At 40.2% G+C, this 14,047-nt stretch overlaps 2 protein-coding genes across 4 annotated transcripts in view; both read right to left on the bottom strand.

The window, feature by feature from the left end:
* Window positions 1-5: 5 nt before the first annotated feature.
* On the bottom strand, window positions 6-3,555 carry LOC143216204 (venom protease-like). The gene is made up of 6 exons (XM_076439058.1): window positions 3,394-3,555; window positions 1,382-1,633; window positions 994-1,258; window positions 647-912; window positions 417-574; window positions 6-331 (listed from the first exon to the last, which is right to left on the bottom strand). The coding sequence occupies exons 1-6, from the start codon at window positions 3,488-3,490 to the stop codon at window positions 158-160; spliced, it is 1,212 nt and encodes a 403-aa protein (XP_076295173.1). The 5' UTR covers window positions 3,491-3,555; the 3' UTR covers window positions 6-157.
* A 3,307-nt stretch (window positions 3,556-6,862) lies between these two features.
* Window positions 6,863-14,047, bottom strand: part of Gbs-70e (Glycogen binding subunit 70E) — a 33,270-nt gene continuing 26,085 nt past the window's right edge. For 2 of the 3 annotated variants that reach the window (XM_076439068.1, XM_076439069.1), the window contains exon 5: window positions 6,863-13,275. The gene's annotated coding sequence lies outside the window, so the exon portion shown is untranslated. The remainder of the gene's footprint in view (window positions 13,276-14,047) is intronic. The other variant, XM_076439070.1, reaches the window with a different exon arrangement.

Here is a 14,047-nt window from a genome sequence, read left to right as displayed (position 1 = left end):
CGCAGTAAAAATAATAAAAAATCTTTTATTGTGCCAATGCTATAGCGCGGTAGCATAGTCGAGTCAATTTTCCCACTGACTAGCCCAGTGCAAGATAAAAAGTATTTCACAGAGTATTATAAATAATCGTCGCTGGAATCTCGTTTTCATTCTTGCGTCACAGTAATTCCGGCCAAACGGTCTTTGTTATCCAGGGTATGTAGTTGGATACGCGGGAGTATACTCCAGGAATGACGCTGCCGCAATATCCGCCGAAGCTTGTTATGCCGACGATGCTGTACATGCAGTTGTAATTTTTATTCAGGATGAGCAGGGGTCCGCCACTGTCACCCTGCACACAGAAGGTCAGTGAAATTAAATGTTGTAATTTTAATCTGCCAAGGATAAAAATCATTACGTTCTGAAAAATGCATTACATTGCAAGTATCTTTTCCGGGTTGGCCGGCGCAGATCTGCCAATCGTCGATGATGCCACGCGGTGCTATCCTGTCGTCGCGGATGCTCTGGTTGCATCGTGTGTTGTCTACGAACTTGATAGTGACTTTCAACATGTCGCTGGAGCCGACATCGTCATCTGAAAGATAAGAAGGAGATAAATAGCTGCGGGAAGATGATCTTCAGATTTTTATTAATCCTCAGGAATTACCCCAGTCGACCTTGCCCCAACCGGTCGCTGTTGCTACATCCTCGTTGTCAGTATCCGGTACAGAATATGGTAAACAGATGGGTCTCACCCACGCATCGAATGTTACATCCGATTCTAATTTTAGGAGTCCTACGTCGTGGTACTGAGAGGGTCTTTGGTAGTCAGGGTGCATGATTCTCTCGATTACCCTAACTTCCTGAGGTTTCGCTCTGTCGTCGGTCCTCACGAGGTTCAGGTCGCCCACCCGCGCCCATGCAGCTGGTCCCCTGTTGTGGAGTTGTATTTATGAATAAACGATGACACGTGCTCTTACGCAAAACTGATTTGATGTAAACATCGGATCGTACCATTCTACACTGAAGAAACAATGTGCTGCGGTCAGCACAAATCTCTCTGATATCAGACTGCCTCCGCAGCTGAAAACAACACCGTTAGCACTGTTGTATCCCACAGCTGCCATATGCGGGAATTCCTTAGGATCGGCCTTTTTGCCACCGACGATAAGCTTCCTCGATTTAATTGCGCAAACCGAGATATTTACAGGTTGCTGGTTGAACGTCAACGTTTGAGGTATCACCATCTGGTACACGGCTCTCGAGTACTCTTCGCATTCTGAACAGAATCAATATGTTCATTAGACTGTGGATTTTATATACACATTGTATTATAATAGTTAGATGGTTGTTGGTAATGTTGGAATGTTGGAGATAGGTATTATTATTTGAGGTCGCTCACTTGCTCTTGCTACAGCCGCTCCGGTATTGCCACTGAGTGGTCCAGGACCTGAAGGTTTCCCTGGCGTTGTTGTTTTCTCGGTCGTCGACTTGGTAGGTTCAGTATTTGATGGACAGCACACCAATTGTTGGTAACCCACGTATCCGCATACTGCGGCCGGAGGATTTCCTTTAAGCAGTTCTTCATAGACCGATGCACATTGCAGAACGGTCAAGCAAGTTCCAGGTCCATTGTTCACGACACACCGGTCACCTAAATGAGATATTGCCAAGTGTTGTATAATGCCCAAAAAGTGTTAATATCTAATCAATCACAAACTAAATCTGTGAAAAATTTCCGGAGGCCCATCCTGTTTTCGCCGGTTGTAATCATTATAAATCAATTCGTAAAGGAAAATAATTAAACATTTATTGCACCCTTTCCCAATTCTTTCACATCATCTCGTTAATGTAATACATATACTGGATGGGGAAATAACTATGTCCACTTTGAATAGTGCCGTTATTTGTAATAATATGAAAAAATGTTATATACAAAACTTACACGGTATAGAGGAGGGCACATTGTGACACAAACATTTTCTGCGTAAGTGGAGGCATAGAGGAGATTTCAAGGTCACCTTGAATTTTTAAACACAATGTCCTTTTTTATACCGTAGATCGATAGAGCATCGAATTCTGAGTATAAAAGTGTTGACCTTCATATGTGAAAAACCTAATAGTTAACGAGATATTATCCAAAGAAGAAAGAAAATTGTTTCGATAACATACATATATCTCGTTAACTATTAGATTTAGGACATACATACAGAGGTCAATACATGTTTACTCAGAATTCGATAGTCTATCGATTCATGATATAGAAAGTAGGTCTTTCCATTGAAAAAAATCAAGGTGACCTTGAAATCTCCTCTATACCACCACCCATGCAGAAAATGTTTGTCACAATATGCCTATCTCTATGTATACCGTGTACATTTTGTATATCACATTTTTCTTCATATTATTACAAATAACGACAACATTCAAAGTGGATAATGTTAAAAGATTTATTTTAACTTTTTATGTAGATTTATAAATTTTGATTACTACGATTAAATATGATTATCTCATCAAGAAAAATTTGTTTTTTTATGAAATATAAATTAGATTGGAGAAAGAAATCCTCAGGGATTGAAGTCAATCGCATATTTATCCCGCGGGATTGAAAATGGCGCGGATTGCAAACTCTAATCTCAAGATTCCGAAGATTCTTCTTCTCTGCCCTTGCTCATCATGTTCTCCTAATATATATCAGGGAATCCGAAGTGCCGCAGAAAAGGAGGTGGCGCGACACGTCGCGTTCTCCGTCTTTGTCTTCTGTCTTACACACGAGGAAAACAAGAAATATTAGTTCGCGTACTCACCTCCGTAGACGGCGCCACTGTACCGCTCGTGTGGCGTAACATTTAAATAATAAAAACTTGAGGAAAACGAGAAGATGCTAATCTGCAAATAGTTCAGACACTTTGGTACAGATAGAGTATTCAATTTTCTACTGATCCAATTATTTAAATACTTAAAAAGTCAATTAAAAATGTTCCTAATCAGAGCAGCTGTTAATACTATCCCATACATATTTCTGTTCATAAGACACGGAACACATTTTCAAATGCGTTCTGTTGAAACAAATGTCTTACGACCGAAGCAGTAAATAAATTTATAATTTTGTTATTATCATCACGATCTACAGGATTCTTATAACGACAGAAAAATCAGGGAAATCTAAGTCTAATGAATGAAAAACTATAAAAGTACTAAAGAAAATTGATGATTAAGGAAAGCTGAAGAAAATGAAAGAATTCAAGGACAAGGTGCATTGGCCTACGCTGGAGGTAAAAGCCGAAGCCTTCCCTCAGACTACGCTATAACTCCTTATTTCACTTATTTCCTTATATCACTAAAATTCCTCAAATAATTATTAACAAACCTAACTAAACCGTCCACAAGTAGAGAAAGTCAAATTCGTTTTACCTTCGAAGTTCTGGCCTTGAGTCGGAGAAACCGTTACAAGCAATGAAAGGAGCAGAGATGAGAGTACTACCGGCAACAATGACAGCGCGAACATCATCCTCGCGTACTACGATTCGATATCCGTAATCTTCCTTCGCCGCGATGACACTGCTCCGCGTCTCCTTCGCTGCGAAGCTTTTGTATGCCCCACCATAATTTTCCTGCTGCGAATTCACGCTCAGAAGGGGAAAGAGGAAACCGTGGATGCAGGGAAGAACCCGCTGTTTCTTGTGTGATCGTACGACGAACAGGTTTTACAGGTAAACTATAAAAAAAAATACTCCTCGATATTGATTTCTCAAAATAGCAAATATTTGCCTGTTCGTCGCATTTTCCTCCAAGACTTCTGAAACACTGCGATGTAGATCCTCAAGCTCCTTTTCATCTGAAACAGTCTCTTACACTTGAAACTTTTGCAAATGGTTCTTATTTTGTATATAAATTCCTGGCTGCAGTTTTTATACTTCTTAATAATTTTTTATTTATTTTGTTTAAGTCTTTGTGTCCTATATATATAACAATGACAATATTTTACTCCAAGAACCTCTTCTGAGATTTTAACCTTCTCTCTGTGTACTGCTATTCTAATGTTAACCGTATACAGGGTGGTAGTTGGACACCATACATTTTTTAAACAAAACGAAAGAAAAAATTCTTCTGCAGAAGTATTTGTGAAATTTTTTCGTTTTTAAAAAAGCATATGGTATACAATACTTGAATAATTTAAAACATATCACAGATTGTGTGTGTGTGCATCCTCAGATCCAATTTTTGGAAACTTTCCATTCGTCAAATTTTTATTTCCGTTCTTGTTAGGTTAACCCTCATCCTTTGACACAGTTGAAAACCCAAGATGTAAATGTTGACTCAAAAATTTGAATAAAAAAACATCGAAAAGTAATTGTTCTCCTTGTTATTTCATTGATCAGTTCGTAAAATGAGGGACGGATTGAGAGTTGACCCTTAGCACTTGAATGGTGACTCTGAGAGTCTGAGAGACGCCACTATAAATTGCTGTACCATTATTCAAAACATTGTTTACATTATTCAATGTGTCTATAATCAATTACTAGACATTCAGGTATTGTATGAGGTATTATATTAATTTCATATCCATAAAATTTGAAAAATCATTGGGACTGGATTTATTCAAGGTCTGAAGAAATGTTTAATTTTCGAGTTAAAATATCTCCGAGTGCAATGGGTTAAACAAGACCGTTAAGTCCAGTTGTAACATTTATCGAAGAGGCTAACTATGAAAATTGTTCAGTAGCATTTGCTAGTTAATTATACCTTTGGATCCTCCATCCTGCATCCAAGGATCAAGGATTGTTATTGTGAAATGGATCGCAGAATCATTAATCGGAAACGATTCGCCGAAGCACGCCGCCCTCAATGATTGATTGAAATACATTTGCGACATGTGAATTAGTTAAGAAATAAGGAAAATGAACTTTCCGATGTACGATTGGACAACCGCAGGTGAGTCGTACGAATGATTCTGTTATTAGATGATTAATATCGTGAGTGGGCGTGTTTCCGTCGTATCCTTCCTTCGAGTTCAGCGTCTGGGAGATGCAACCGTTCTAACACCGCACAGTGGTCCGGATCGAAGAAGTTGGTGCCATTTAGCTAAAAAGTCAACTTTCTCATATCGATTTCTAACAAATTTGTATTGCTTCCTAAATGTCTATCAACCTTGAAAATGAAAAAATTAATTCGGTTTACCAAGAATTGTAATTAGGACGAATACTTAAAACGTAGACATTTAGAGACAGTACTTTTCACTAAGAAAATTGCTTCTCTTCTTCGAGGTGCCCTGTTCACATCACTTAATATTTCTTTTTTTTTTTTTTTGTTTACAATGAAGAGCACTCTTTTGTGATACAAAATTAACATCGACACTAAAAGTTATTGTTCACAATATGTTAAAAGTTAATACTCAATGAAATAAAAAAATTGGCCACATTTTTTACATTTGACAAGGAATATCTACAGGGTCATAAAAAGTCACGGTTTATAACAAATTGGATCATTTTCAGTATTCTTTCCCGTATATAATCGTGCAAAAATCTTGTCCTACCTCGTCCTACCTTGCAAGTTATCAACGTTCAAAGCTGTCAATGTTACTTCGCGACGCGTTTCGCTTGCGTAAAACAGGCTCGTATGACTGATCAAATGTTCCAAATATGAACGTTTCTGCAATAACACATTATAAGAGATAAATAGAGTATATATATACCTTTATATGACCTTTACGCGTCCACTCACGAAAAAACTCATAACATCAAAATATGCTCCACTCGATACCGTTCGAGCCTCTGCTGAAACATTTTTTGCTACGAGTAACAATAACGAGAAAATCAAGATGTCGAAATCGGGTGGGACACCCTGTATAAATTGACTTCGACAGTCACTTCTATTTAGATTGAAATTATTGTTAACATCTGACCCGTACATGTCACAATTAAGAATAACATGTAAAAGAAATCCTAAAATACTGAATCCTGAGGCAGTAGAATTAATTAACTAATTCAATCGATCATCATACATCATCACGAAAGACAAATTATGGTATGTTTATTTTATTAGCTTACTTTTTTATTTGTGGTAATATTGACTGAATGTAATGTTAGTACTATTTTAGTCGCAATATGTATTTAAAATATTTCTTTTTTTTACACAGGAAAGCATTCTTTTATGTGTTCAAGATTAAGACCAACACTAAAAATTATTGTTCATAACAAGTAAAAAAAGGTTGAAAAACTATATTTGAACAATTCATTTTTTAATAAAAAATATCAATGAAAAGTTATTAAAAATTATTGTTTAACAAATGCAAAAAATATTTAATTATCTCTAGGTAAGAATTACTATTTTTTAAATATTTTTGGTGAAAATTTCATTACGATATCTCTAATAGTTCAAAAGTTATAACAAAATGACACCAACTTCTTCGATCCGGACCACTGTGCGCCGCACACGTAACTCACTATCAGGGGAGTAAAATTTGGCAGTCGGATTTCGCCTTGAATTAATTTCGAAATTATCCTGATTAATTATTGATGCACCGAGGCGTAATCCGAACTTCATATGTAATAGTATCAACGAGCTCTTGGCGAAATTGATAGCGTTCGCTTTTGACCTTTCGAAAGATAAAGCCGTATATCTGGAAGATTTATGTCAGCGTGACAGCGCCGCTCAATGGTCGCATACTCGAACGTGTAATTTATTAATTTGTTTTTAATCATCTCCATTCTTGACTTCGGTCTATTTAAAGTGCCTGAAGTCGCAACCGCGCTTAAAAGATTCGACCTCGAGGAGATCGATTATGGTACAACTGCTCTGAATTCAATGATAAATTGATTATTCGAGTATCAGTGATCATGAGAGGCCGGGGTAAAGGATAAAAGAAACGGTACACGCGAGATTAACACATCCCACCTAAAAATATTTTATTGCTAATTAGTCTGTTCATAACATGTTTGTATATTTACAAATTCATTACCCGAGTATGTATACGTATATGAGCATCTTACGTTAGACTGATAGAAATGTAGACGCGCGTTCCGCTTTGTACAACAATCAATACCCGCAGTCGTAATTAATAATTCTTTTAAAAGAAAGGACATAGAGAGGGAGAGCGTGAGAGACAGAGAGAAAGAGAAAGGGAAAATAATAAAATATAATAACGTAACAGCAATTGATAATCGATCGATATCGATAAAAAAAAATATATGATATAGTAACAAATATAAACACGCGGCACTTAGGCTAATGTCGGGCATCGAGCGCTAGGAATTAAAAAGAGCATTCTCTACCTAAGAATACTACCGGATAAAATATACAAATTAAAAAACATCGTTCACGGGACCGAAGAAAACAAATAAAAACAGGAGGGGGCGGGGACACGGTCTTGCAAAGCCTAAAAACGTACTTTCACGAGTATACTCAACGCTATAGTTGCCGCGGAGGAGAAGAGAGAGAGAGAGAGAGAGAGAGTGAGTTTCGTGTAAAACCGACCGCTTAGCGATACACGATAAATAAAACTAGACGAGGAAGACGGGCCGCAGTTTCAAGACCGAAAAACAAACACGATAGTCTTAACGAAACTCTCAATCCCACAACTTATAATGATACTATATACAGTAGTCCGTGTGTACCTGCGTTAAGTTATCAGTCTTGCGGCTCTCAAGAAAAATTGTATAACCGAGGGTGAACGGTACAGCTAGCCACAGTGAATCCGAGCCCGTGAATGGACTGCTGGGTCCGCGACGATTAGGCTACTTGAGCCGGGACTCTGCGGGTCTTGAGTATTTTTCATTATTAGGCCATTCTATCAGTCGTGTCGTTTCTTATTGCGCCGAACTACAAATTTGTTCTTTTGTGTCTTTTTGTATACGTTCGTCTACGTCTTCGTCGCATTTATCGTCTATACGTAGCGTTTAAAGCAACATTTTCTACCTAAATCGAAAAACGTGTTAAAAAAATGCTTCCAGCGCAAGAAAGGAATTTTCGTTGAACCAACAATATCTGATAACTCAGGATTAAAAGCTCCGAGTATCTCGAAGTCGAAAACGATCAGTAACGCGTCAACGATACAGATTAAACGTAGCCATTGAAGTATTACATACTTGAAGCGTTAAAAAAAACGACACGATTTAAAGAACGATGCTGTAAAAAGTGGTATAATAGTTGAAGTCTGCGATTAGATCACTTCGAACACAAGTTGGCATCGTTGTCACACTCCGAACGTGTCATGACATCGTTTGTCGATCGTCGGACCCGAATCATCGGTCCTCAAGATTCACAATGATCGCTGTACCGTCGCAATGCGCGTGTCTCTGTTTTGTTAGTACACTGATCGAGGCGATAGGGAAGCTAACTCGAGGTTTTAACTAAATTACGGACACCCGGGCTTCTTCCATTCGCTGACGCACCTAATTCCGTGTCGATTAGCTCTGCGACGACCGGTGGAACGGATCTAGGAACTTTCGAGCGCGCTCGATCGAAGGATAAACGATCGACGATGTTAACCCTTCAGAGACGACGTCTATACTATACACCGTACTGACTCCGGGGAGCATGTTAACGTTATAAATAAACTGCGGATCTTTATGCGAAATAAAAATTGTCTGCAATCATTGCTAGATACATCGGTCACTTAAAAATGTCTTTCTTCCCTTAATAATTTGACGGGGTTGGAAATAGTGTATTGATACTCAATACTTTTTGATAAAAAATTATTGAGACCGGTCATTGGTCACTGGTAGGCTTAGCGTTATTGTCACAAATGCATAAAGTCCGCAGTTTAATTCTATCGAGAAGTCTAAACGATCTATGGATTACGATAAACGTTGAGCATGGTTCCTGACAGGGTTAACGTGGGTCTTATTGTACCGGTTCCACCGATCGGGTCAGCGTCGTGTTCCGTTTACAGTATAGCATAGTTGGATGATTCGGTGACGAGTCATCCGCGCGTTTTAAATGGTTAAGCCGTGTTCCCACTTCGAGACGTTTGTTCATCGGCTCTGTCGACAGCGCGCAGCGTTCGCAGAGCCCCTCCCGTATTGCTACGACACGCATCTTTCGCATACACAAGGAACATCGAGCGACGTCTCTCTCTTGCAGATTCATACAGACGCAGTTCACGAAAAAACGCAGCACACTACACATATATAATAGACACAATCGACCGCGAATAAATAACTTACAACGGAGCGCGTAAAAATACACCTGCAGCCTCCACGCCAAGCAAAAAGGCTGGCGAGGAGAGACCCTTTCAGAAAATGACTATGCCTCTCTGAACAAATCAGAATCATAAATATAAATTACACGGTTAAAAAATAGGAATATTAACAAGGCTCTGTTTGACTTCGCGCGTTCCCGGGCTTACACAACAGTTTTTTCTCTATGTACACAGTCGACGACGGTTTTTCTTACTTCTTTACAGGATTTATTGAGAGGCACTTTGGCAACGTCGCTCTCGAGTGGGAACAAAGCTTAATATTCTTGGTGTCGTAGAAACAGGGTTCTCTGCCACCTTTTCTCTCCATCCGACGGGCTTGCTCCAAACGATTTAACGAGCTTTGTTTACTGTCTGTAGAATACTAGCTAGCATTTACTAATACGTCCGCGCGAAAAGGTGGCAGCCCTGCACGAGGACCTTCTCCAGCCAGGCCGACGCTCACCTCTCGGAGGACTCGTTCTTCGCTTTGTCTGTTACTGCTTTTTTTAATATATATACATTATTCTATATGTATTATATCGCGTTCGTTCGATATTGGGTGTCCTCGAATTCAATCTCACGTTCGATATATTATTCTTTCTCAACTAGATATCACTCCGTTCGTTAGTCGGACCTCACATGCACACATACAGAGACATTCTATTGTTTTATACGTGGGAGGATCGTTTGATTAGATCGTCGAACCATTAGGATTGTTGGACGACCGGTTAGGCGATTGGACGACCGAGGATCTTTATTCTCAATTTTTTTGTGGATCATTGAAAAATCAGAGTGCATTTTATCGTTCAGATAATCCCTTGTAGTGAAATAAGAACGCGTTGACTGCTAGGAAGCTCTCACAAAATCAAAATTGTAAGATTGTACTCTTCTTGTTATAAAAATAATCTTTATCACAGCATTAGAAAGATATTCAATGTTCACTGTTCATTGAATATGGAAATTGATTGAATTAACAGGGACACTACTTTTGATTCGACCTGTATAAAAATTAACAGAGACCTCTGCCACCCACATTTCAAAAACATGGCAGTCAACGTGTTATCAAAAAGTCAAACTCGATAAAACCTAAGTCCATGGAGTACGGACAACCGTCGAAATCGTGTCGTTCGTTCCGTTTTCGCGAAGTTGAGTCGTTCGAGACGTTCTTCCGTGGTTTGAACCGATCGATCACGTGTGTGGACACGCGAATGGAATGATCGAGTGCAAGATGCGTCGCCGAGAAGAGCCGACATCTCGGGAACCCGTAGATCAAAGAAGAAATCAAATCTCATAGTCTCATCGGTCGCCGTAAATCAGCGAGGCTAAAAGATTCGAGAGAGATACCGTTTGCGTAAAAAAAGAATGAAACAAATAAAGACAGAACATTGTCGAGAATTTAAAAAGACAATTTTCATCATACTCGATATACACTGGCAGCTAGTTCGCTGGAGATCTGTTTGCAAAAAGTAGAGAGAGAGAGAGAGAGAAAAATGTACATACTACATACACATGAGTATGCGATCGTGTATATTAAGTACAAACGAGTCCGAAGGTCGGCAAAGTTCTTAACACTTTGGAAGCACTGCACGATTGCGTCACAAGAGAGTCCAAAGACGTCCATAATAAAAGAAACAACTGGAAATTCCAGAGAAAGGGTCGCCTAACTCTGGAGGAACCGTCGCTTCGGAGCTCGATATATCGGAATACCGTTTGCAAAATAAATCTGTTTCTCTGGATCAGGTGGCTTAAGTACGAGTACAAGAATACGTCGTGAAGCGATCGGCTCCCGGACAGCAAGATGACCTCGAAGTACAACGACGAGGAGGATCACAATGACATCTAGAGTCGAGGATGATCACAAAGACGAGAACGAGAATTCTGTTGAAACGAGCTTGGACAGTTTAAAAAATAATATAAAACTCCTAGACGTTGACACGCGGATTCAAGACTCTCTCTGCTCCTCTCTAGAAAGTGTCTAGGCCAAGATAGACAGCTAATCGCAGTCGACGATTCAAAGAACTGCTTGATTTGACGAACCGGGACAGGATGGAGGTTGAGAATTCCCTAGATGATCGTGGATGATTGTGGACGACGGAGTCCTGTTCGGCCAACAGTCGAGGGTCCAAGCTCGAATTCCAAGAAGGTCAGTGATCTCAGAAAGCGAACGAAACCGTTTTTCTAAGCCGCATCTTTGCGGCTAGGGCTCAACAGTTGATTCCTGTCTTTCATTCTACGTCCGGGGAAACGTCCCTGCAAAGAAAATCTCGTTCTCTGAGTATTTGTGTCCACGTTGCTGTGTACATTTCGAATTTTATGATCTTCACAGAATGTTTCCAACTATTTATACAGTCGTTTTTAATTTGCCAGCTTGAGCCCTCTTGAACATTCTTCCACTTACTGTTAATAGCTCGAGGGTGCATTACACTATTGCGAATGATATCAAAGTAATCTCCTTTCGACTCTAACGCTAGAGTATGTTTGAATGCTTGATTCTTGGTAACTTGTTCTAACTTGATAAAATTCACGTCGGAGGAAACCCGAGTAAAAAAAGGTTTCGTTTCCTATGCGCATAGTGCACCCTCGAGGAAAACGATTGAAAGACCCCAAGCTGGTAAACGAAGAACGAATCTATTTTGACCCAGAACATGAGTTGTATTAATGGTCCTCTGTTCAAGGGTTAAACAAGTTGGAAACATTCGGGACAACTTCCGAGTTTGTTTACAGTCCCAGTCCGTTCTCGTACGATCCAGTCGTACAGCGTACCCATACGTGCCGAGCATGCATTCCGTCATGCGATAATAACAGCGGTGGCTCTCGCTTGTTGCGGTTCTTCTCGGAAACAATAGCGAAGAAAGCAAAAGAGAGTAGACTGAATTTCGTTGTCGTCGTCAGGCGTCTTGTTACCGCGTACACGCACCATACACACATACTTGTTCTTACGTATATACATACATACATTCTTTACACACACACACACACATACACATATGGCGAAACAGATTCGTTCCGAATAAGCGTACAGGTTGGCTCAAATATGGTGTCCGGAAAGTGGACAGCTTTTCAGGCAGCCTGTATATTGAACGGCGCTTACTCTGGCCCGAACGAATCCTTTCTTAAATTTTTAGTGCACTTGGACCAGAAAAGAACGGTCACGCGCGATAAACGTTTACAGCCCTCTGTGACGGGCGGTCGCGTTCAATCGAGTAAAAAAATATACGTCCGTCATTCTCGCGGCATCGTGACCCTAGGACGAGCGATTCTGCTCTTCAGGTTGAATTTTATCGTGTCACCGGCACAGAACAATTGTCGGTAGACTGCGGATTTTATACAAAAACAGAGTTCTTTTGATTTTATTGTCAATGTATTCGGACCATTAAAGAAAGAAAGAAATTTTGTCTCAGACAATTTTCAATACAGATCCGCAGTCTAAACATTCGACACAGAAGCTTCACTCGACACACTCAGCATATCTCTCTCTCTCTCTCCCTCCCTCCCTCTCTCTCGTAGCGAGCTATTTGGCTCAATCGTTTGTATAATCTCATTCGTCGCATTCGTGTAAAAACGAGAACAGACCTAGCGCTGACAAAATTGCACTCTCGCAATGAAACTTCCGCGTGTTAATTGTTCTGCAGCTTATCAGCGAATGACAACCCCTTTACCCACCCTACCCAAGAGAAACCCATTTTGAGAGGAAAGAAAAATATATAAGAAATACTCAAGCAATATCCAACTTCGTACGACATTGACAATCAAGGAAAGAAGCAGACAAGTGGAGAGAGTGAAAGAGATGAATTGAAGAGGGAGAAGAAGAGAGGGGCGAGGACAGAGAGTTTGTTCAGAGAGGAACGGACGAGATCAGCGAGATTTGGTCAGCTCGAAGGTGGAGAGTTTGGCGGACGTCCTCGGCTTCGGAAGGCCAAGTTCCAGGAAAGGGGAAGAAGAGGTGGAGGAACAAGACGACGATCGAAAAAGAAGTCGCATTGCGGTCTCCGTGTCGGCAGTTAAGGGAAGCTTCGATGACGGGAACCGTCGTCCGATGATCGTTGATGATGCGCTCTGCGCGTCAAGAGGCCGCAGAATGCACTCGACGGAGTCGGATTTCTGCGCGTTGCTGTCTGAAACAAACAAAAAGCGAATCAATAACTCCTTCATCGTTTCCATTTCAATGTGACCTTTCAAAGGAAGGTTTCACCTTGACGATGAACCCTCGAAAATTGTTCTGCGATTTTTCGTCACGATTTTGTAGCACTTCAAACGAAAATTGTGCCGCTCTATAGGAATATTCATCTTTTCGAAACTTTCTTTTCATAATCGCATTATCGACCGCGCCGAGTTTATTTCTGCAACTGTTCGCGTTCTGTTCCTCAGCGATTTATTGTTTTTTTAACCGTACGAACAGCGTGAAGGTCGGCAATCGTCTCGGCGCTTAAGTCGTTTGACCTCACTCAGAATCGTTTCTCCTTGACACTTATTCTCTGCTAATTTCGTTCGTCCGAATATTATGTCAATAGAGACACGTGTTTCCTGAATAGAATCACGTCGGATGTTTCGCTTCATTCACTGCTGATACATATTACGTCTACGTGACAAAATATTCGTGCTTATCAATGACTCAATTAGACGATACTATCGTGAGCGTGAACTCGTGTTTTTTTTTTATCGCGCGACGATGTAATTCGTTCCTATCGGAGTCTCTTGATTATACATAATAGATGAGCATCGAGACAAGCACAATTTGTCGTGATTCAATTAGAAAACAACCAATTAAAATTCCACGGAGCTATGGACGAATGGAATTTCGAAGTGGCATTTCTCGGTGAGTGTTTCGAGCATAAACGAGAGAACATGCGGTTTCGTTCGCATGGGTTCCAGTTCCAGGCTGTTCCG

This window comes from Lasioglossum baleicum, chromosome 15 (assembly GCF_051020765.1).
Source record: "Lasioglossum baleicum chromosome 15, iyLasBale1, whole genome shotgun sequence".
NCBI classification, from domain to species: domain Eukaryota; kingdom Metazoa; phylum Arthropoda; class Insecta; order Hymenoptera; family Halictidae; genus Lasioglossum; species Lasioglossum baleicum.
The sequence above is the reverse complement of the archived record's forward strand: the minus strand, read 5'-3'. Positions and strand labels throughout refer to the sequence as shown.